The 21,270-nt window shown below is 41.2% G+C and overlaps 1 protein-coding gene across 3 annotated transcripts in view; it reads right to left on the bottom strand.

Annotated features, from left to right (window-relative positions):
• Positions 1 to 6,057: 6,057 nt before the first annotated feature.
• Positions 6,058 to 21,270, bottom strand: part of LOC133648942 (lysophosphatidic acid receptor 4-like) — a 42,693-nt gene continuing 27,480 nt past the window's right edge. For 2 of the 3 annotated variants that reach the window (XM_062045517.1, XM_062045516.1), the window contains 2 exons: positions 8,765 to 9,510; positions 6,059 to 6,923 (listed from right to left, as the gene is read on the bottom strand). In XM_062045517.1, the coding sequence (XP_061901501.1) occupies positions 6,435 to 6,923; positions 8,765 to 9,340 (1,065 nt within the window). In that variant the 5' untranslated portion in view covers positions 9,341 to 9,510 and the 3' untranslated portion in view covers positions 6,059 to 6,434. Of the gene's footprint in view, positions 6,924 to 8,764; positions 9,511 to 21,270 lie in introns of all 3 variants that reach the window. The other variant, XM_062045518.1, reaches the window with a different exon arrangement.

Raw genomic sequence — 21,270 nt, 5'->3', positions numbered from 1 at the left:
AAAATTAATTTTTAGACAACATCATTTGCCTGAGCAGCTAGGAGACATCGAGAGTAACAAGCGGTAGAAAATGGATTAGAAAGGACAGATTTTATATATATAATAATAATAATACCTGGGATTTATATAGCGCTTTTCTAAGTACCCAAAGTCGCTTTACATGTTAAAAACCCATCATTCATTCACACCTGGTGGTGGTAAGCTACTTTCGTAGCCACAGCTGCCCTGGGGTAGACTGACGGAAGCGTGGCTGCCAATTTGCGCCTACGGCCCCTCCGACCACCACCTATCATTCATTCAATTCATTCAACATTCATTCACCGGTGTGAGCGGCACCGGGGGCAAGGGTGAAGTGTCCTGCCCAAGGACACAACGGCATGGTAAGAGGCGGGGAGCGAACCTGCAACCCTCAGGTTTCTGACACGGGCGCTCTACCCACTACGCCATGCCGCCCCTATATATATATATATATATATATATATATTTTTTTTTTAACTTGGGAGTTACCGCGGGCCGGATTTTAGATGCTGGTGGACCGGATTTTGGACGCTGGCTTAGTTTGGGGGACCCCTGCTGTAAAGCATAAGCAGTACAGCAGTCTCTCATTAATCACAGCTAAATGGTGGTAATTTAATACCCGCGAAGGTGATTATTATATTAGTAAATAAAATATTTTCATATTCATATCATACTTTTTTTTTTTACGAACTTCTAAAAAGGTTTTAAAAAAAATAATTACAGCCATCTATACATGAAATAAAATCTATATAGTCACCTTCACCTTTCACTCATTATAGTAGCTTTGAGTGTGTTCCACTGTAAATTACGGTAACCACTGGTAGCCCAGAGGATGTGGAAATACTTTGTCACACACATCTTGGGTAATTCCTCTAAATTATAACTGGGCTTCTACGTGCTGAAACCACAGCCGTGTGTTGTTAGTTAGTCAACCTGACAGTCGGAGCTGCAACAATTAGCCGAGTTGTTAGCATTCCGAGTTGTTAGCTTTGCGTGTACCCGGTGGCGGGCCGTGCGTTTCCTACCTCGGCCTTCAGTGATGTATTACTTGGTCCGACTTCAATAGGTACCGCTCAAAAACCATACTTTATGTCCTCACATGACCATGGCCTGAGAAATACTACACAGAAACACACCTGCGCACGACTGAGTATTGAATCGCCTCAATTAGTCAATAGTGTACAAAACGGGCGCTTTTAAAAAATCCATAAACCACATCAGAAATTAAAACACATCTTACTTACTACTGTCAAAATAGAAATAGTTGTAAAAAAACATTAAATGTGAAAAAATATATTTGTACTCACAATTTGTAGAACCCCTTCGACACCGTAAAGCCAGTGGTACCGCTCATAGTTGGTTGATTTGAGTAGAAGTGGCGGGCAAAACATTTCACCACCTGGGACAGCTTAGCTAGTTTCAAGGGGTCGTGTCTAGATTCTCTTTAAATATCCTTCTTGAAAATGGCCTTGCAAATATATATTTGTCACCTAATCAACGTTTTGCTCTCCTTCTTTGTGGGTTTAAAAAGTGAGTACCGCTGATTTCTCCGCTGGCCGGGTATGGCACCGGTGCCACTTGCTGCTTTCGTAAATCACAAGTTGTGATTGGATGCTCACTTGGGAGTGACAAGTGAGTATCCTATCACAGTCACGTTTAATGTAAGGCGAACACTGTCAGTAACTCGTGATCTAATTGGCTATCGCAACTGTCTATCAACTGAATGTCCTCTGTTCGTTTACACTGTACAGCCGCCACTAAAGTTGGTTCAGGAGTCCTCCGGCAGAATTCATACAGCGCTGGAGACAAGCTAGCTGAATTCTGATTGGATAAAATCACCAACGTAAAAACAAGCAACACTGGAGTCTAATATGACATGAAGAGAATATGATGAATACTTGTATATATTTATGGAATAAATACAATAAAATAAACTGTTATTAATTTATGATCATGATTTTTGTTAAGCCAGCAGAGAAGGTCTTGCTAGCCCTGACGGCCACATTGTCATTGTCACACCCTGTCATGTCAGGTCAGACCTCGTTTTGTGTTTCATTATTTTCTGTATTTGTTTCTTGTCCAACGTTCTTATTTTGTTCCAGTTCCTGTCCGGCTCTACCACTCTTACAGCCTAAGTCCTGTCTTCCTCACCTGTCCCAGATTAGCAATCTGGGCATACCTGACTTCTTCATATGCCTGCCCTACAGGACTGGATCATTGTTGCTTGTATATCATTGCTTTGGTTTATTATGCTAAGTACTTTTCCCCCTATGCTTTCTCGTTCTTTGTTGTTAATTAAAGACTCTTCTTACCTGCACGTCGTCTCCTGTCTCCGCATCTTGGTGTCACATCTACCGCAGCGGTCCGTCATCATGACAGTCTTTCCACATCGCTAACGGCAAAGGCTCACCAATGTCATTTGGCTCTGATGATGTCGAAGATGAAGTGCATCAACAGAATTGATCTCCAATTTGCATTGTGCAGACAGCTGCTGATAGCAGTCGTGTAAGCATTAAGTGGCGTGGTACATCTACTGCAGGGGTATCGACCGTGCGGCCCGCGGGCCCGCGAACCGGTTTTATCCCATCTTAAAACTCATTTGTATACTCTAGCCTTTAAATAGACACCCCTTTTAGACCAGTTGATCTGCCGTTTCTTTTCTGCTCTGCCCCCCTCTCCCTCGTGGAGGGAGGGGGCACAGGTTCGGTGGCCACGGATGAAGCACTGGCTGTCCAAATTCGGGACCCGGGGTGGACCGCTTGTCTGTGCATCGGTTGGGGACGTCTCTGCGCTGCTGACCTGTCTCCGCTCGGGATGGTCTCCTGCTGGCCCCACTATGGACTGGACTCTCACTATTATGTTAGATCCACTATGGACTGGACTTTCACAATATTATGCTAGATCCACTCGACGTCCATACCATCGGTCGCCCTAGGGGGGCGGGGGGGTCCCCACATCTGCAGTCCTCTCCAAGGTTTCTCATTGTCCCATTGGGTTGAGTTTTTCCTTGCCCTGATGTGGGATTTGAACCGAGGATGTCGTTGTGGCTTGCGCAGCCCTTTGAGACACTCGTGATTTAGGGCTATATAAATAAACATTGATTGATTGAATGATTATCCAGCCCGCGTGATGAGTTTGCCAAGTATTAAAATGAGCTGCATTTTTTTTAAATGAAATAAACTGCTGTTCTAAATGTGTCCACTGGATGTCACAATAGCAATTCTGTTAGAACTAGCAAGAGGTACAAAGTAAAGCGTGGCTGTGACTCCTCTCCCTCGACCCAAATGAAACTTAAAACCTGCCGTTTTATGTCTTCTGCTTCGAACACATCGTTATTTGGCACCGTTACTCCCCCATAATGTCTCTGTCAAAAACGAGAAAACTTGACCCTTTTGAATACTTTTTACCTCCGTTTCTGGACATGATAAAGTAGGTATTTAATACAGAGAAGAGTTCACATGTTGTGTTTTTTGTTCAGTCCCAGAAAGACTGTGACTTAAAGTTTAATCCTGGCTTTGTAGATACACTGAGACGAAGTCCAAGCTCATTGCGTTTTTGAAACTGCACCAATTTCCTCAGACTTTTTAACAAACTAGAAGTGTTTTGTCCAGAGGATTATTTGTGATTTGTACGTTTTCAGAATGTGCTTGTTCTGTTTTTGGCCCAAGTAAAACAAAGAAAATTACTTGGAGCTGTTTTTATTTTTAAGTTATCATGCCATGATTTTACCTTTCAGGCCCACTTGGGAATAGATTTTCCTCCATGTGGCCCCTGAGCTAAAATGAGGTTGACACCCCTGATCAACTGGTACATCTCATGTCTTGTCTTTTGACATTGCTCACGTCAAAGGCTCACCGATGTGGAGATGTGTTATTGATGAGGCAGTGGTGCATCAAAAAATTGGTCAAACTGATCGTTGCGGTGAAGATTGCGCCAAGATTAGCCGCCATGTTGATTGATTGAAACTTTTATTAGTAGATTGCACAGTACAGTACATATTCTGTACAATTGACCACTAAATGGTAACACCCGAATACGTTTTTCAACTTGTTTAATTTGGGGTCCACGTAAATCAATTCATGTTGTTAGTATTGTCACTCATAATCCGAAAAACGGAAATTTCGCTTGATGATTATCTTTATCGATTGCCACAACATAATATAAAATAAGACAAATAATGACAAATAAAATTTTAAAATAATTAAACACTTAATTTAGGCCAACATATTGACAAGGATGTGATGACTAAAACTGGACTTGTGACCTGTGACTTTTGTACAAGACTGTGTATACGTTATTCCAATAAAACACATGCTAACTGTCCTCCAGGCATGTGAAATGTGAAATATGTGTTTTTAAACATTTGTTTTCTCGTCAAAATATCACTTTCACCTTTTTTAAAAAAAATATTAAAAAAAAAACATTCACAACATTTTTTGAACGCTCGCCTAACCCGCAGGTATTCACTGTTCTTCGGGGACGGCATGGCGCGGTTGGGAGAGTGGCCGTGCCTGCAACCTGAGGGTTCCTGGTTCAATCCCCATCTACCAACCTAGTCACATCCATTGTGTCCTTGAGCAAGACACTTCACTCTTGCTCCTGATGTGTCGTGGTTAGGGCCTTGCATAGCAGCTCCCGCCATCAGTGTGTGAATGTGTGTGTGAATGGGTGAATGTGGAAATAGTGTCAAAGCGCTTTGAGTTCCTTGAAGGTAGAAAAGTGCTATACAAGTATAACCCATTTACCATTTACATTCTTGTTGCTAAAGCGTTGCAGGACGGGGAGACGATCAGGATCACCGAAACAAGCTAGCTAGGTCGCGGATCATCTAGTTAGTTCACTTGTTGCCTCTGTTTGCTCTTGGAGCCACAACGTTGATGGCTGTCCACTTTGCTGCTAATCCTATTTGGATGATTACAATCCGAAAACAGTTAGTTCCAAACCGTTCGTAGTTCTAGAGCATTAATTAGTAGCCAGTGAGATGGAATATTTTTGACGTGACAAAATGTAAACAGAGGTCACAACACCATAAGTATATTACCCGAGGAGGCGTGGCTTCAGGATAGAGTTGCCAAATGGGAAACATTTTCTGAATTCTTTCCATGCATGTTATATAAATTTACATTGCACTTTCAGTGATATTAGTAAATTATCTAATAAAAAGAACTAAAATCTGTGGTACATTACATAGTACATGTAACTGTCAAAAAGCCAAACGTGGTTAGCAGATGAGAATAAACCTAAAGGTAAATTGCAGGAAAGGTAGTCTTGATTTTCAAAATATTCTATCGGGACTTGTGTTGCAGTACTTGGTGCTGATAGAAATGTTCCTAGTTTTTTTCTCAATTTTACACCTTTTTTTTTTCCTTGAAAGGATTCTCACATCCCGAGTTCACCGATCAATAAAAGCTTTGCTTCAACCTTCAAAACAACCACTTCTCCCTTTTGTTTGTTTTACAAACTGGAAGTGAAGGCGAGTGGAAGCAGTACATTCATCATGATAAGACTTAATACATTGCAATCCATGTCGTCTCAGCAGTAGGAAACGCAATCACGGCAAACTGCTGAATCATGCGTTCACTGTTTTTCAACCTTATTATTTGTACTTTTGGGTGATTATTTAGTCAACACTGTTCAGCCGTACTTTGGAGTGTGTACACATTGTTGTGAGACTTTGAGCAGCTCTGCGGTCTACGGCCAGATTAGGACCGAGAGACCTCATTCAGGAGCGAACAATGGACCACTGCTTCGATCGTAATAAGCATTTGGCCTATGACACGCAAACAGGCCAAGGTCCTCAATGGGATCACACCGACAAGAGCACACTGTCTGCCTGCTGAAAACAAGGAGACAACTTCTGAGTTCAAACGTACAACTGGGTAGCCCCGGTGGGTTTGACCAAACTAACAAACTGAGAGAAACAGGATACTGAAATAATACCGTAATGAAAGCAAATCAAAACAATGATTTAATGGCTCTAAACCTCAGCACAAGACATATTGTGTCTTCCCACCCCAGATTTAATGTAGTGTGTTAATAATGGGTGCCACCACAATAAACAATGACAATGTACTGTATTTCATTGCAATTTAAACAATAACATGTAGGTCAGTAAGTTATAAACATTTAATATACAGTAGTTAAACATCCAGTGCATGAGTGTTGTGCCTGAGTTATTCGAAGAAGTTCCTTATGTCTGTTTGTGTCCGGTTGCAGATTGTTAATAATAAACAGATACATTCCTTTGATTCCAAGAGGTGGATTAATTGGTAAAGCCCAGACCATACTTGAGGATTTACACCAGGATTTAGCTAATCTGCTCAGTTATGCATTTGTCATTTCCAGGACAAACAATTTTTCAAATCCAAGGTCTCTTAAACCCATTTGTCCTTGTTCAACTCTTCTTCTTCCTCTCATCAAAATTGACTTTCTGATACTTTAATGTCTTTTCCATTCCTGGCCAAAGTGTGTGTGTCTCTTGGGAGTGTGTTTGCCGGGTCCTGGGTCTCAGTGTCGCTGCGGGGAATACTCTCAGGTCGGGAACCGGACCCTTTGCTTCCCAGGGACAAACTTTTTTGGAAACTCTCCGAGGTAAAGTAGTAGACCACAGGGTCTAAGCAGCAGTTAAGGCTAGCCAGACACAAAGTGATGGGATACAGAGTTCGGGCGAAGCGCTCTACAGAGCAGTTAACCAAGGCCTGAGTTCTCACCAGGGCATAGAGGAAGAGGTTGGAGTTATACGGGACAAAACAGATGATGAAGATGCCAAGATGGACCAGAATCATCCTCAGGACACGACGCTTGCTGTCACAGCCATGGCCAACTGTCACTGGACGACGTAGCGTTCTCAGGACCAGTGAGGAACAAACCAAGTTGGCCAGAAGAGGAAGCAGGAATCCCACAATCTGGAAAGACAGTAAAACATGTAATCATGTTTAATATTCGAGGTAGCATTACTACAACTTTTAAAGACAAAAGTAGATTTTGTTAGAAAATCCACTATTTCCAAGAAATTTCAACTCAAAAATCGATTCAATTTGATTCCGATTCTTGGGGGTGACGATTCGATTCAGAAACCATTCTCGATTCGACATGATTCTTAATTCAAACTGATTCTCACTATACGTTACTTGGAATACAAATTATAATACAACCATTTCAAAACTGGTTACAGGTTACAACAGCTCCTCATGGTTGCTGATATATTATGTATACCTGCAGCTAGTCAGCGCTAAGGTGGCCTAAATAATGCCATCCATCCATTTTTTACCACCTGTCCCTCTTGGGGTGCTGGAGCCTGTCTTTTAAAACATGTAGTCCTAAAAAAAATTATTGAAAATGATTAATCTAATTAGAATCAGATTAAATAATCGTGTTTAGGGTGGGAATCGATATTTTTCAGCACCCCTACTAAGCATACAGAATAGGTGTATTTTTAGATGCTTGAATAGTCAGGATAGTCCATGGTAGGTAGCTTGGTAGGTGGTGGTTTCCATGGTTAGTTGCTCGAGGTTAGGGGTGTGCCAATACAACTTTTGCACATCCAATGAGATACCGATATTGGAAGCTTAAGTATAGATACCGATATTGAGCCGATACGATATCAGCACAAAATATATATACATTTACTATTATGTAGTGTTGAGATTTCATCAAGTGCAATTACCGAGCGAGCAATGGTAGGTATGATAAATCAATACATAATACTGTTATCTTCGGGTCGCATTGCTGCAACGGTTGTGTCCTCACATATTGAGGAAAGCGGTATAAGCAGCGTGCAGGTAAGAGTCTAATTTATTTCTTGTAGGAAGGGGCAAAAAAATACAAAAGCTCAAAAACAAGGATAGCATGGAGCCAACAAACCAAAACGTTGCCAACGGACGAACAGTGTGAAAGTCTGAGACGATGAAAAAACTTCCAAGTGTGGCGAAAACAGGAAAAAGTAATTGTTGCGTAAAGCGAACATTGACCGAGCAACTAAAAGCTGGAAAACACCAGTATATAAAGGGCAAGTGAGGACGCTAATCAACAAATCGAAGGCAGGTGCAAACAATTAGTGTCCATGGCAACCAAAAGTAAATGAAAGGAAAGAAGGTAGAGAACCTAAACAGACTTAAACATGGGAAAAAAGCTACTAAACATAAATCAAGACATGACCCGGGCGAAGGGTCATGACAAATACTTTACTCTAAGTTGAAGTGGAGTGGTAATTGGTTTTTTTTGGCGACACCTGCTAATTTAAATACTTCTCTAAGCACTGTTGAATGATGCGGACAAGTTTATTACTGGATACTTTTAACACACTTCAGTCTTGGAAACTTTGTATAATACTAAAATAATTGTATTATTATTACTTGGTTGTATTGACAAATGTCAGGTTTTAGACAGCAGTAGTGTTCAATTAAGCACACCTATTATGTCCAGCTTGTGTGCTATTTTGTGCTTAGCCGCTCAGCAGCTGCTCGCTCCTAGTAGCACATAGCCTACCATGTTTACCTTTTGTAAATGACTTCACTAAAATACATGAAAAGACCAATCTTGTGCTTATTGGAGGACATTTAGATGTTAACTGGCTGTCGAGCTTTGTACACGTCTGCTTTTACCTGTGATTTTAGATACACGCCTATATCCGATATTTATTTTGCTGATATCTGATATCAATATTGCTTCAAGACACCTCTACCAGTAAAGTACTAGTACAAATGATAAAAATTAAATGTTGCGCTAGTGCCTTTAGAGCCTTCACCTCAATGAAGATGGTGATTTTTGAAAGGTAGGTCCTCCAGGTGCTCTTAGAGAAGCCCTCAAAACAGGTTGTAGCTCTGTTTGTGCTGTTGATGGTAGAGAAGAAGGTGACGGATATCCCTCCTCCTACAATGGTCAGCCACACAGCCGCGCACACCATTGCGGCGTTCCTGCGCGTGCGGATGGAGCGGGAGCGGAAAGGGTAGACTATTGCTAAAAAGCGGTCCACGCTGATGCAGGTGAGAAAGAGCATGCTACCATAGATGTTAGTGATGAAGGCTGTTCCTGATATCTTACACAGTCCATCTCCAAAGGGCCAGTGCCGGTTCACATTGTAGAAGACCTTGAACGGCAGCGTAAAAACAAAGACTAAATCAGATAGTGCTAAATTAGTCATGAACATTGTCGTTTCGTTGCGCATCTTCATGCGGAAGCAGAAGACAAACAGTGCAGCGCAGTTGGTGATGAGACCTAAGACGAAGACCACACTGTAGACCACCGAATACAAGTTGTACTTGAAGGAGTCGTCAAAGCCACAGTCCTCCATCCCGGTCTCATTAAGCACCAAACTCGCCATGATGACGGTGAGGAGGTCTTGGAGGAACAAGCTCACACCAGAATGTCGTGGTCCGGAGGAGAGAAGCTGGATATGTCTGGATCGGAAGTGTCAGCAGGGGATCCCCCAGGCAAGCCTTCTCCAAACCATGGCGGACACATAAATGGAAGCAGTCAGGATGCTCGGCGCTCCTATGGAGGGAAGAGGAAGACGCCCACGTCATTTCCTCACAATAAATGTTCGGACCGCATAAAGCAACAAGAACTTATCTGACAGAGTACACCTTTAAAACACATCATGTGTAGCTACAGTAATTAATGTTAGTGTAAACCACATCAGTATTACATTGTAAACTTTTCACCTTGCACGTTGTGGCTCCCTTTGCAGAGTTTGGAGGTTTTCTTTTACATTTTAAGTTAAAACATTAAAACATTTCAATGTCCAATTCTTTCATCTTTAGGTCTTTCACCTATACAGTCTTGGTCAAAAGTTTACATACACTTGCAAAGAACATAAAGTCATGGCTGTCTTGAGTTTCCAATAATTTCTACAACTCTTATTTTTTTGTGATAGAGTGATTGGAGCACACACTTGTTGGTCACAAAAAACATTCATGAAGTTTGGTTCTTTTATGAATTTATTATGGGTCTACTGAAAATGTGAGCAAATCTGCTGGGTCAAAAGTATACATACAGCAATGTTAATATTTGGTTACATGTCCCTTGGCAAGTTTCACTGCAATAAGGCGCTTTTGGTTGCCATCCACAAGCTTGTGGTTGAATTTTTGACCACTCCTCTTGACTGCTTATTTAATTTACACATTGCTTCAGTGACACACCCCCATAAACTCTTGTAAATTATTCCCGGAGCAAAACATTTGTGTCATTTGCAAATAGAACCAATTTCAATATGATTAGAAGTGTGAGGGGAGAACCGCAGCTATAAGAGGATAGACGTTAAACACACCTCAGCTAAATCCACTCAGCTTAGTGTAGGTCCTCTCACAACCATAAAAGTACATACAGACATGCTTTAGTTCTGAAACAATAACCGCTTGGATGCCTTGCAGTTTGGGAAGGTTCCTTATTCTCTTCCTGCATGACACATTACCACGTTTTAAGAATAAATGGATGAGTTTGGTATGGAATAAATTGAGCAGAATTATGATCTTACGCCAATCAAACACTTTTGAATGAACTAAAACAAGGATGGTGAGCTAGTAAGCCTCCTCTCCAGTGACGTGCGGTGAGGTTCATGGCTGGTGAGGCACTGACTTCATCACAGTCAGATTTACAAACATATGAACCCTAAAGAGTATCTTATTCACCATTTGATTGGCAGCAGTTAACGGGTTATGTTTAAAAGCTCATACCAGCATTCTTCCCTGCTTGGCACTCAGCATCAAGGGTTGGAATTGGGGGTTAAATCACCAAAAATGATTCCCGGGCGCGGCGCCGCTGCTGCCCACTGCTCCTCTCACCTCCCAGGGGGTGAGCAAGGGGATGGGTCAAATGCAGAGGACCAATTTCACCACACCTAGTGTGTGTGACAATCATTGGTACTTTAACTTAACTTTAACTTTACACATAAAAACTGTAGCACACAAAAAAGCACATTTAATTAAAAAAAACGTTATGGTCTTACCTTTACTTATAAATGTAGTCCATGCGCAGCTCCTTTTCAACAAAAGCATCGATAACTTGTTTATAGAAGTCTTCCTTATCTTTCTTCAGTTTTAAAAGTCTCTCTGTCTCGATGGAGATCTTCCTATAAGTATTACCTCCTGCTGTGATTGAAAGTCCAGTTTAGAAAACTGTTTTATTTTAGATATGTAATCCTCCATGTTAATAGTCCAAGCAAGAGAAAAAAATAAACGATCGCTGCCAAATGTTGCTGCTTGTTGTCACTTCTTCTGCAGCCGAGTAGTCGCAAGAATGATCTCTGGGATCACTACCGCCCTCTACCACCAGGAGGCGTGATTACTGCGAGCCTCACCCAGTGAGTCTTTTGCAGCCGTTTTATAATTGCTCAGCACAAGAAATACGTTACACACATACAGTTGTTGACAAAATACACTGTACATTATATACCTCAGCTAACTAAACTATGGAAATGTATAATATAATTCATATAACAATACGGTCTCACTGCACAGCAGGCCAGCAGTTAGCAGAGTCATTGCACAATCCATGGTGAGGCTCAACTCAGTGACGTGCCTCAACTGGCTGGTCACTCACCGCAAGTCTCTTCTCAGTATTTGAACAGCAAATGTGAAAATTCAGCGATTTTGAATACAAATAATCTAAAACTGTAGAAGTTAAATGGAAAATAACTTTATAGTATAATCACTAGATACATATAACAATTAATTTTTTTTTCTTTCTTTTTACATTTTTTTTCTTTCCATGATGGCCCGTGAGGCCCTGTCTCACCTGCCTCCCCTGACTGCAAGTCACTGCTCCTCTCAGATCCAAAATCAGTAAATTGTGATTCACCAATGTCCTTATGAATAAATAGACACAAATTCTGATTAAAAATGGGGTCTGTACAAATGTTGTACAGATCTACTCAAGGTTTGCATGTATTAAACCACTACAAACTTGATAGCGCAGGCAAAGCTGATCTACCAAGCTTGTGCGCAGAGGATTGTGTCTCTTAAGTCGCCAAAATAAGGAGTGCAATCCATTTAGCGTGTCTGTCTTCCTGAATATGCAGAATATATGCTGATTCTCAGAATGCTCACAAATATAAGTATTTGCCACACGCAGTGTGATTTATCAAAACTAAAACTGTACTGTGTCCGCTGTTCTGTCTTTATTCAGTAGGTCAAAAAAGAATGTGCAAACTGGAAATTGCACAGAAATAGCTGTGGGAAAGGTGGCGATCGTGCTGCAACTCTGTATGCTTGTCAACATATATGGACTGTCAAAAATAAAAGTGATAGACATATCAGTATCAATTACAATTTATAATTTTAAAACTGACTTAAAGGGGAACAGTTCTTGTTTTGGAATTTTGTCTATCGTTCACAATCATAACAGATAAGAAAAAGTTTTTTTTTCACCTGTAAAACTCAGCTCATTCTGGGTAGCTAGCAATGCAGCTAATGAGAGCAATCTATTCTCTCTCTAAATCACTTAAAAAATGCATTCAAAAACCGTCACCGGTACTTAATTTACGTTCCGTAACCTGTATAATAACCAAGCTGTAGCGACATTGTTATCGTAACAACTGAGGAAATATTTTTTAATCGCAGAAACACATCAGCGTGCTTTGGTATTAGCTGTGAAAGCTAATTACGGAAAGAGATAAGCGAGCTTCTATGTCAGCATGAAACGCGTTTGAGTTTGTAATGCACAACACAAGACACCAATCTGTAATATCTGAAAAACATGAACAATCATATTACAGTATCTTTTAAGTATTAGCCCAAACTTCATGGTTTGTTTGTACACAACTAGCAAAACAGTGTATGTACTGTAGTTGTAATAACACGCTTGACGTGTTGTGTGTATCATGATCAATATAAAGTGTGACTCACTCCATGGACAGTTCTCCGTTTGGTCCAGCTGGCCAGAGATATTTGTTCTGGTTTATTTGGGGTAAGCACGCCATTTATGTTGAAAAAGCTTGTGTTCAAATTCCACATTTGCAGCTTTCAGTGGCTTTCGCCTCACTCTATCGGCTTGTGATCACTTCTAGAAGCAGCTGTTCATCCTCCGTTCATTAAGGTTGAAAAGATAAGGTTGTGAATCCTCATTTGTCCAAAAAATAGTCGTCTTGGATCAGTGACGTGCAGTCACTGGAGGCAGGTGAGGCGGGGCCTCACGTGCCATCATGGAAAGAAAAAAAATGTAAAAAGAAAAAATAATAATTAATTGTTATATGTATCCAGTGATTATACTATAAAGTTATTTTTCATTTAACTTCACCAGTTTTAGATTATTTTTATTCAAAATCGCTGAATTTTCACATTTGCCGTTCAAATACTGAGAAGAGACTTGCTGTGATCAGCAGCCAGTTGAGGCACGTCTCTCAGTTGTGCCTCAACATGGATTGCGGACTCGGCTAACTGCTGGCCTGCTGTGCAGTGAGACCGTATTGCTATATGAACTATATTATACATTTCCATAGTTTAGTTAGCTGAGGTATATAATGTACAGTGTATTTTGTCAACAACTGTATGTGTGTATGTACATTATTTCTTGTGCTGAGCGATCATAAAACTGCTGCGAAGACTCGCAGTAATCCCGCCTCCTGGTGGTAGAGAATGCCCCCCCGCCGTAGAATGCACCCCCCACACTTAAACTTTTCACGTGCAAGATTGAATCTATTTAATGTTCGTGTTGGAGGAGTTGTGAATGACTGCAGGGCCACAACATTAGGTACACCTGCAGACTGCAGCACGGATTTCATATTTCATTCATTCACAACTCCTCCAACACGAACATTATTGTTTTTGCACTTTTTGGCTTCCTATTAAATAACTTTTTTAAATAGATTCAATCTTGCATGTGGAAAGTTTAAGTGTGGGCTTTAGTTGATATAACACTCCCGTCAGGGGGTGCATTCTACGGCAGGGGTGCATTAATCCAGCACAACAGCGGCGCATGGACTTCATTTATGAGTAAAGGTAAGACCATAATAACGTTTTTTTAAATTAAATGTGCTTTTTTGTGTGCTACAGTTTGAATGTGTAAAGTTAAAGTTAAATTAAAGTACCAATGATTGTCACACACACACACTAAGTGTGGTGAAATTTGTCCTCTGCATTTGACCCATCCCTTGATCACCCTCTGGGAGGTGAGAGGAGCAGTGGGCAGCAGCGGCGCCGCGCCCGGGAATAATTTTTGGTGATTTAACCCCCAATTCCAACCCTTGATGCTGAGTGCCAAGCAGGGAAGAATGCTGGTATGAGCTTTTAAACATAACCCGTTAACTGCTGCCAATCAAATAGTGAATAAGATACTCTTTAGGGCAGTGGTCCCCAACCACCGGTCCGCGGACCGACTGGTACCGGGCCGCACAAGAATTTAAAAAAATATTTTTTTTTTTTTTTTTTTTTTTTTAAATGAAATCAACATAAAAAACACAATATATACATTTATATCAATATAGATCAATACAGTCTGCAGGGATACAGTCCGTAAGCACACATGATTGTATTTATTTATGTAAAAAAAAAAATAAATAAATAAAAAATTTTTTTTTAAATACACTCCCCCCCCCACCGGTCCGTGGGACAAATTTTCAAGCGTTGACCGGTCCGCAGCTACAAAAAGGTTCGGGACCACTGCTTTAGGGTACAAATGTTTGTAAATCTGACTGTGATGAAGTCAGTGCCTCACCAGCCATGAACCTCACCGCACGTCACTGTCTTGGATGTTTGTTACCAAGTCTGCCTTGATTAGGACACACGCTCGTGTTTGGTATCCGGAAGTAGGACACACATTGTTGCTGGAAGTCAGACGCGCTGCTATGGAAACGGATATCAACGAGCGAAATAAGTCAGTCCTGGAATTAACATGATCAAAACAAGGTAAATATTCTGCATATTACATATTGTTATGAACATGTCTGTTACTACATTATATATAGACTTGCAGTGTGTATATACAATGTTGATGGAGGGTTAAAGTTGTTTTAGACGGCTTTGAAGGCTACAACGATGACTCGCATTTCCATCTTTACGAGACCGATTCTTTATATATATATACTGTGTATATATATACATATATTAAAGTGTACCTAATATTGTGGACGGTGAGTATGGCTACAGTAAATCACTAACTGCTTTGTTGGATGTAGCTGGAACCCCTCTGAGTCGAACACTGAGCACGAGTAAAAGCTGGTGGATGGTGTGTACAATTTTAAGTGAGTCTTAATGTAATTCACAAATTCACACTACAAAAGGAAGGCTGTGAGCTTGCGCAGTTCATCAGCGGTGTTCAGTGCCAGCTGCAAAGTGACATCTTTACTGCGTTTTCACACGCCTCTCGGAAAGCTTCCACCGACGTTCACAATGCCCGCACTGTGCCCATCTGTGGCCAGCACACACTGCCATTGGCCCGCTACACACAAGCAAACAGTTACATGTGCCCGTCCACACATAAAACACACACTGAGGTTATTCAGTTTTTATGTCCTCACAACAAGAAAGCGGCTGCTGTGCATGAAAGAAGGACAGACTGACGTCTCAGCAGGCTGTGGATTATATTAGCAAAAAGATTACAGCCCCCGACATGTGTTTGGTTTCATGTACAGGTCACGGACAGCTGTGCTTTGACGGCCTCCTCCTCGAGCCCCATGGCGGTGACAGAAACAGAAACAGGCCTCTGGGACCTGCTGATCCCTGTGGATCGAATTCAGCTTGTACATCCAGCTGTTGCCTTCCCTCACTCACATGGACGGTTGAAAGTAGCACAGAGTGATGAGTTCAAGAACCTCTTCTTGTAGAGCAAAGAGTAAGATATATGCATGCTAACCCTCTTATCTCCACGCCCGTCAGAATGGCTCAGGGCTGCATGGCTTAGATGGTTGAGCGGCCGACCAAAAACTTGAGGATTCCTGGTTAGAACCCAGCTTTCGCCATCCAAGTCACTGCCGTTGAGCCCTTGGGCAAGACACTTTACCCGCCTTGTTCCCAGGGCTGCCCACACTGGTGTAAATGTAGCTTTAATGTAGATAATGGGTTTCTCAATGAGAAAAAGCAACAATGAGAAAAAGCAACATCAAAATAATTCACTTCAATTCACTTGCTGTTTGTCGACATAGTCAAAATCGAAACTGAAACATTTGCCTGCTTGTTAGAGTACGCCCAAGAGAGAAGAAGAGTACAGGCTGGTATATATACCCTCACGTCACTGCGTCCCCTCTGACTGTGTTTTGGTTAATTTATAGCACTTGCGTTTGGAACTGACTCGTGAATTGCAATTCCCTTCCAAACACTAAGGGGCAGTGTCTCCTGAATGAGCAACCATGGCTGTCATTGACTAGATATTTATCCTCTTGTGAAGAGTGATGACCACCACAAAATCAAAATCTTAGTCGGCACTAGAACGACTCTTCCAGAAACCTTAGTTTACTTTTAATGGACCTTTCGGGACATTGGACAAGAGAGAGCTATGTAATTGTGAATAAACAAAACTGTTAAATAACTATTGTAACGACATGCTAGCGTTAATCTTTTCAGAGCTCCCGTGTCCGTGAAAACACTGTGCCTGAAAGATGACTGACCGAGAATGAGGAAGCGTTGTGTGTGAGAGAAAAAGACGTTTGTGCATGAGAAATTGAACCTGTTAGCACAAGATTGGCAGTAAAAGTTAAAAAGAACATCATACTTTGCGGGACTTCGTCTTGACAAAACAACAACACAAAAAGCTGAAAAACAACACATTCAGCAATTATTTTCAGATACATAATATTAGTTTGCATGCAAATGTTCAATCACTATTTCTTTGTCACACAATAATTTGTGCACTTCAAGCCCAAAGTCTGCTCTCCTGTGCTTAAAGGCCTACTGAAACCCACTACTACCGACCACGCAGTCTGATAGTTTATATATCAATGATGAAATCTTAACATTGCAACCCATGTCAATACGGCCGGGTTAACTTATAAAGTGCAATTTTAAATTTCCTGGGAAATATCCGGCTGAAAACGTCTCGGTATGATGCCGTTTGCGCGTGACATCACGGATTGTAGCAGACATTTTGGAACAGTACGGTGGCCAGCTATTAAGTCGTCTGTTTTCATCGCAAAATTCCACAGTATTCTGGACATCTGTGTTGGTGAATCTTTTGCAATTTGTTTAATGAACAATAGAGACAGCAAAGAAGAAAGCTGTAGGTGGGATCGGTGTATTAGTGGCTGGCTACAGCAACACAACCAGGAGGACTTTGAGTTGGATAGCAGACGCGCTATCCGACGCTAGCCGCCGACCGCACCGATGATCGTGGTGAAGTCCTCCGTCGCGCCGTCGATAGCTGAAACGCAGGTGAGCACGGGTGGTGATGAGCAGATGAGGGCTGGCGTAGGTGGAGAGCTAATGTTTTTAGCATAGCTCTGTCGAGGTCCCGTAGCTAAGTTAGCTTCAATGGTGTCGTTAGCAACAGCATTGCTAGGCTTCGCCAGGCGGGACAGCATTAACCGTGTGGTTACAGGTCCAGGGTTTGGTTCAGTGTCTCCTGATAGTAGAAGTAATAGTAGTAGTGTTGATCTTCTGTCTATCCTTCCAGTCAGGGGCTGTTTCTATCTGCACTTAAGCACGAGGCTATCACATTAGCTCCATAGCTAAAGTGTTTCGCCGATGTATTGTCGTGGAGATAAAAGTCACTGTGAATGTCCATTTCGAGTTCTCTACTCTCATATTCAAGAGGATATAGTATCCGAGGTGGTTTAAAATACAAATCCGTGATCCACAATAGAAAAAGGAGAAAGTGTGGAATTCAATGAGCCAGCTTGTACCTAAGTTACGGGTCAGAGCGAAAAAAGATACATCCTGGCATCCTGCACTGCACTCTAATCCTTCACTCTCACTTTCCTCATCCACAAATGTTTCATCCTCGCTCAAATTAATGGGGCAATCGTCGCTTTCTCAGTCCGAATCGCTCTCGCTGCTGGTGGGAATGATTGTAAACAATGTGCAGATGTGAGGCGCTCCACAACCTGTGACGTCATGCTACTTCCGGTACAGGCAAGGCTTTTTTATCAGCGACCAAAAGTTGCAAACTTTATCGTCGATGTTCTCTACTAAATCCTTTCAGCAAAAATATGGCAATATCGCAAAATGATCAAGTATGACACATAGAATGGACCTGCTATCCCCGTTTAAATAAGAACATTTCATTTCAGTAGGCCTTTAAGGACCCTCCTTGGCAAAAGCTGACCAAACACAGTTCTGCGTTCCCTAGGATTTTTGGGAGGTACACGTCAGGGTCTGCAGGAGGGTACGCAGGGGGAGTAGCAAGACAGCGTTGCATACGCAGGTTATGTGATGCCAGAGTATAAACCTGGCTTATGTAGTACAGCAACAAAAGGTTGATTTGTAAATCTTGTTTCATCATCTTTCATCCGCAATGTAATATTTTATACGCTTGTTTTACAGTCCTGTGGCAAATCTTTCTTCCCTTGGCTAACAATCTTAGAAAAACTAGCAAATAGGTGTAGACTGTTATTATTGCCATGTAGTGACGGGTCTAAGGATATTGCAGCATCGATGCATTTATGAAACACAAGGAGTGATACTGTGTTCCTTGATATCTCGATATGTGTGTCACTTTAAGAAAAAAAAACATGTGACCAAAACTGCTATGCCATTTGACTGCGTTAATGTTGCTAATCAAATTGAAAGTATTATTATTTATTGGGTTAATTTTATTTCATTTTTCAGTATCAAATTGTTCAAGTTGGTCCAAAAAATGTTACGCACATTTTATTTTACATTTCAGCCAAATGAATGTAATAAAACAATGTTAATGAAGGTTTTTTTTTTTGTTGCAGGTTGATCTATAATTATTTTTTCTTTATTGGTCTTCTTTATTGTAGATAAAGATACGAATGTATGCAGAGGTGTACTTCTAACAATTGTATAAACAAATTATATTATTTATAGTCATGTGGAGGGATGTTTTCTTTTTTAAAGAAGGGACTTTACAGAAAATAATTGAAAACCACTGAACTGACATGCACCTGGGGATACCATGTACTCTGCTTTCTCCCCGGATGCAGCTGGGATAGGCTACAGCCCCCCCTGCGACCTCGAAAAGGGACAAGCGGTAGAAAATAGATGGATGGATGTTTCAATACATACCCCTTTATTGTTCATCTGTGCATGTTCTTTTCAGTTTTTTGTTTCAAAATTATGCAAATATTTAGAGATTAAACTGAGTTGAGAGTGTAATAATCATGCATTAACCGAAATCAAAATAGAAGGTTCAAACAATAATGATTTAGATTTTTGCCAAAAATGTTAATGCTGTGTGACTAGACAGTCGCTTTGTTGCGGCTTAGTGATAATGAGGAAGTTGACAATATCACAGCACATGCACAGAACCTTTTCCAACCCAATAGACCGGGACTTCATTAACATTGATGGGTTGGTGTCATTTGCTGGACCGACTCAAGAGGGTTCCACCGTACACAGCAGTAAACAAAAAGAGAGAGAAGAACATTTGTGAGATGTTGGAGCTCATCACAAAGGTGATTGATGGGGTTGAAGTCAGACCTCTTAAAGGCCTACTGAAACCCACTACTACCGACCACGCAGTCTGATAGTTTATACATCAATGATGAAATCTTAACATTGCAACACATGCCAATACGGCCGGGTTAACTTATAAAGTGCAATTTTAAATTTCCCAGGAAACTTCCGGCTGAAAACGATGACGTTTGCGCGTGACGTCAAGGGTTGAAGCAGAAGTATTGGGACACCATTGTATCCCAATACAAACAGCTCTGTTTTCATCGCAAAATTCCACAGTATTCTGGACATCTGTGTTGGTGAATCTTTTGCAATTTGTTTAATGAACAATGGAGACTGCAGAGAAGAAAGCTGTAGGTGGGATCGGTGTATTAGCGGCTGGCTACAGCAACACAACCAGGAGGACTTTGAGTTGGATAGCAGACGCGCTACTGAAAGTCTCAAACCCGGTGATAAGTAACACCTTGGTGAATCAAAGTGCAACAATAATAAGACCACGAATTTTTGTGGTATCACCTCCTGTGAGGATGGACTGAGAAAAGCTTAGCAGCATTTTTGAAGTTTTGGACTACTTTGGAACTTTTCTGGACCACAGATCTGTTTGCAAACACGACTGGGTAGAATACCGACTGGTGTGAGGAAATTACTCATCCAATAAAATGAGCTACCATTGCCGATAATCACTAGAAAAACAAGCTAAATGTCGTTTAAGTCCAAATTGATATCCAATGATCGGAATGGGCAAAAAAAAGGCTTCAGTTGTCGTGAATAAGGAGGATGTGGCAGACAGCCAGGAACCAGGTACTACTTTATGACATGAGGAAAGAGATCAGGTAAATAGCAATGAGCTCTACAACAAAATAGAGAAACAACATGACAACAAGAAATGCATAGTGAAACATGTTAAGAAATTGAAGAATGATAATGCTTCACTTCAGAAACAAAGGCCAAAAGAAATGTGGATAGCTCAAAGAAGTAAACTGATGAAAAAGAGTACACTATGGGCCTGATTTACTAAGATCCAAACATCACGCGTCTGCAATCTACAAAACAGTGTGGGCGTGTGGCGTGCGATTTACTAAGACTGCGTGTGCAATTGAAAAGCGGTGCAGACCGCATTATTTAAATGAAGATTTTATGTGTACTATATGGGGCATTACCACAGAGACACTCTTATTCACTGCACGTTCATGCTATCATGGTCCTACCTGCGGGGTTTTGCTATGTTTTCAAACATGCAGGAGACACGTGTCACTTATTATGGGCATTTTAAACACATTCCTACATTGGATCTACAGTGAAACCACTTTTTTTCCCCTTTTGCAGCTAGAGATATGCTCATTGGAGAGAGGCTGCACATTACTCCCCTTGAGGCGCAAAAAAATGCATACTTAAAGAAGGTTAATGTATGGATTTGTTTTTTTTATACATGTGTGTGTGTGTGTGTGTGTGTTTGTATGTAATTATTATTGTCATATACTGTATATGTGTATGTATGGAGGTTGGTATGTATATGTGCATGTATACATATGTGTATGTATGTATACATATATATGTGTGTGTGTGTGCATGTGTGTGTGTATATATGCGCGTGTGTGTATATACCTATATATAGTATAATGTTTTAGCTTTTTTGGGGGGGCAGCTGAAGGCACACCTGTGCAATATTCCATCCATCCATCTTCTTCCGCTTATCCGAGGTCGGGTCACGGGGGCAGCAGCCTAAGCAGGGAAACCCAGACTTCCCTCT

Source organism: Entelurus aequoreus, linkage group LG04, assembly GCF_033978785.1.
Source record: "Entelurus aequoreus isolate RoL-2023_Sb linkage group LG04, RoL_Eaeq_v1.1, whole genome shotgun sequence".
NCBI lineage: Eukaryota > Metazoa > Chordata > Actinopteri > Syngnathiformes > Syngnathidae > Entelurus > Entelurus aequoreus.
The sequence above is the reverse complement of the archived record's forward strand: the minus strand, read 5'-3'. Positions and strand labels throughout refer to the sequence as shown.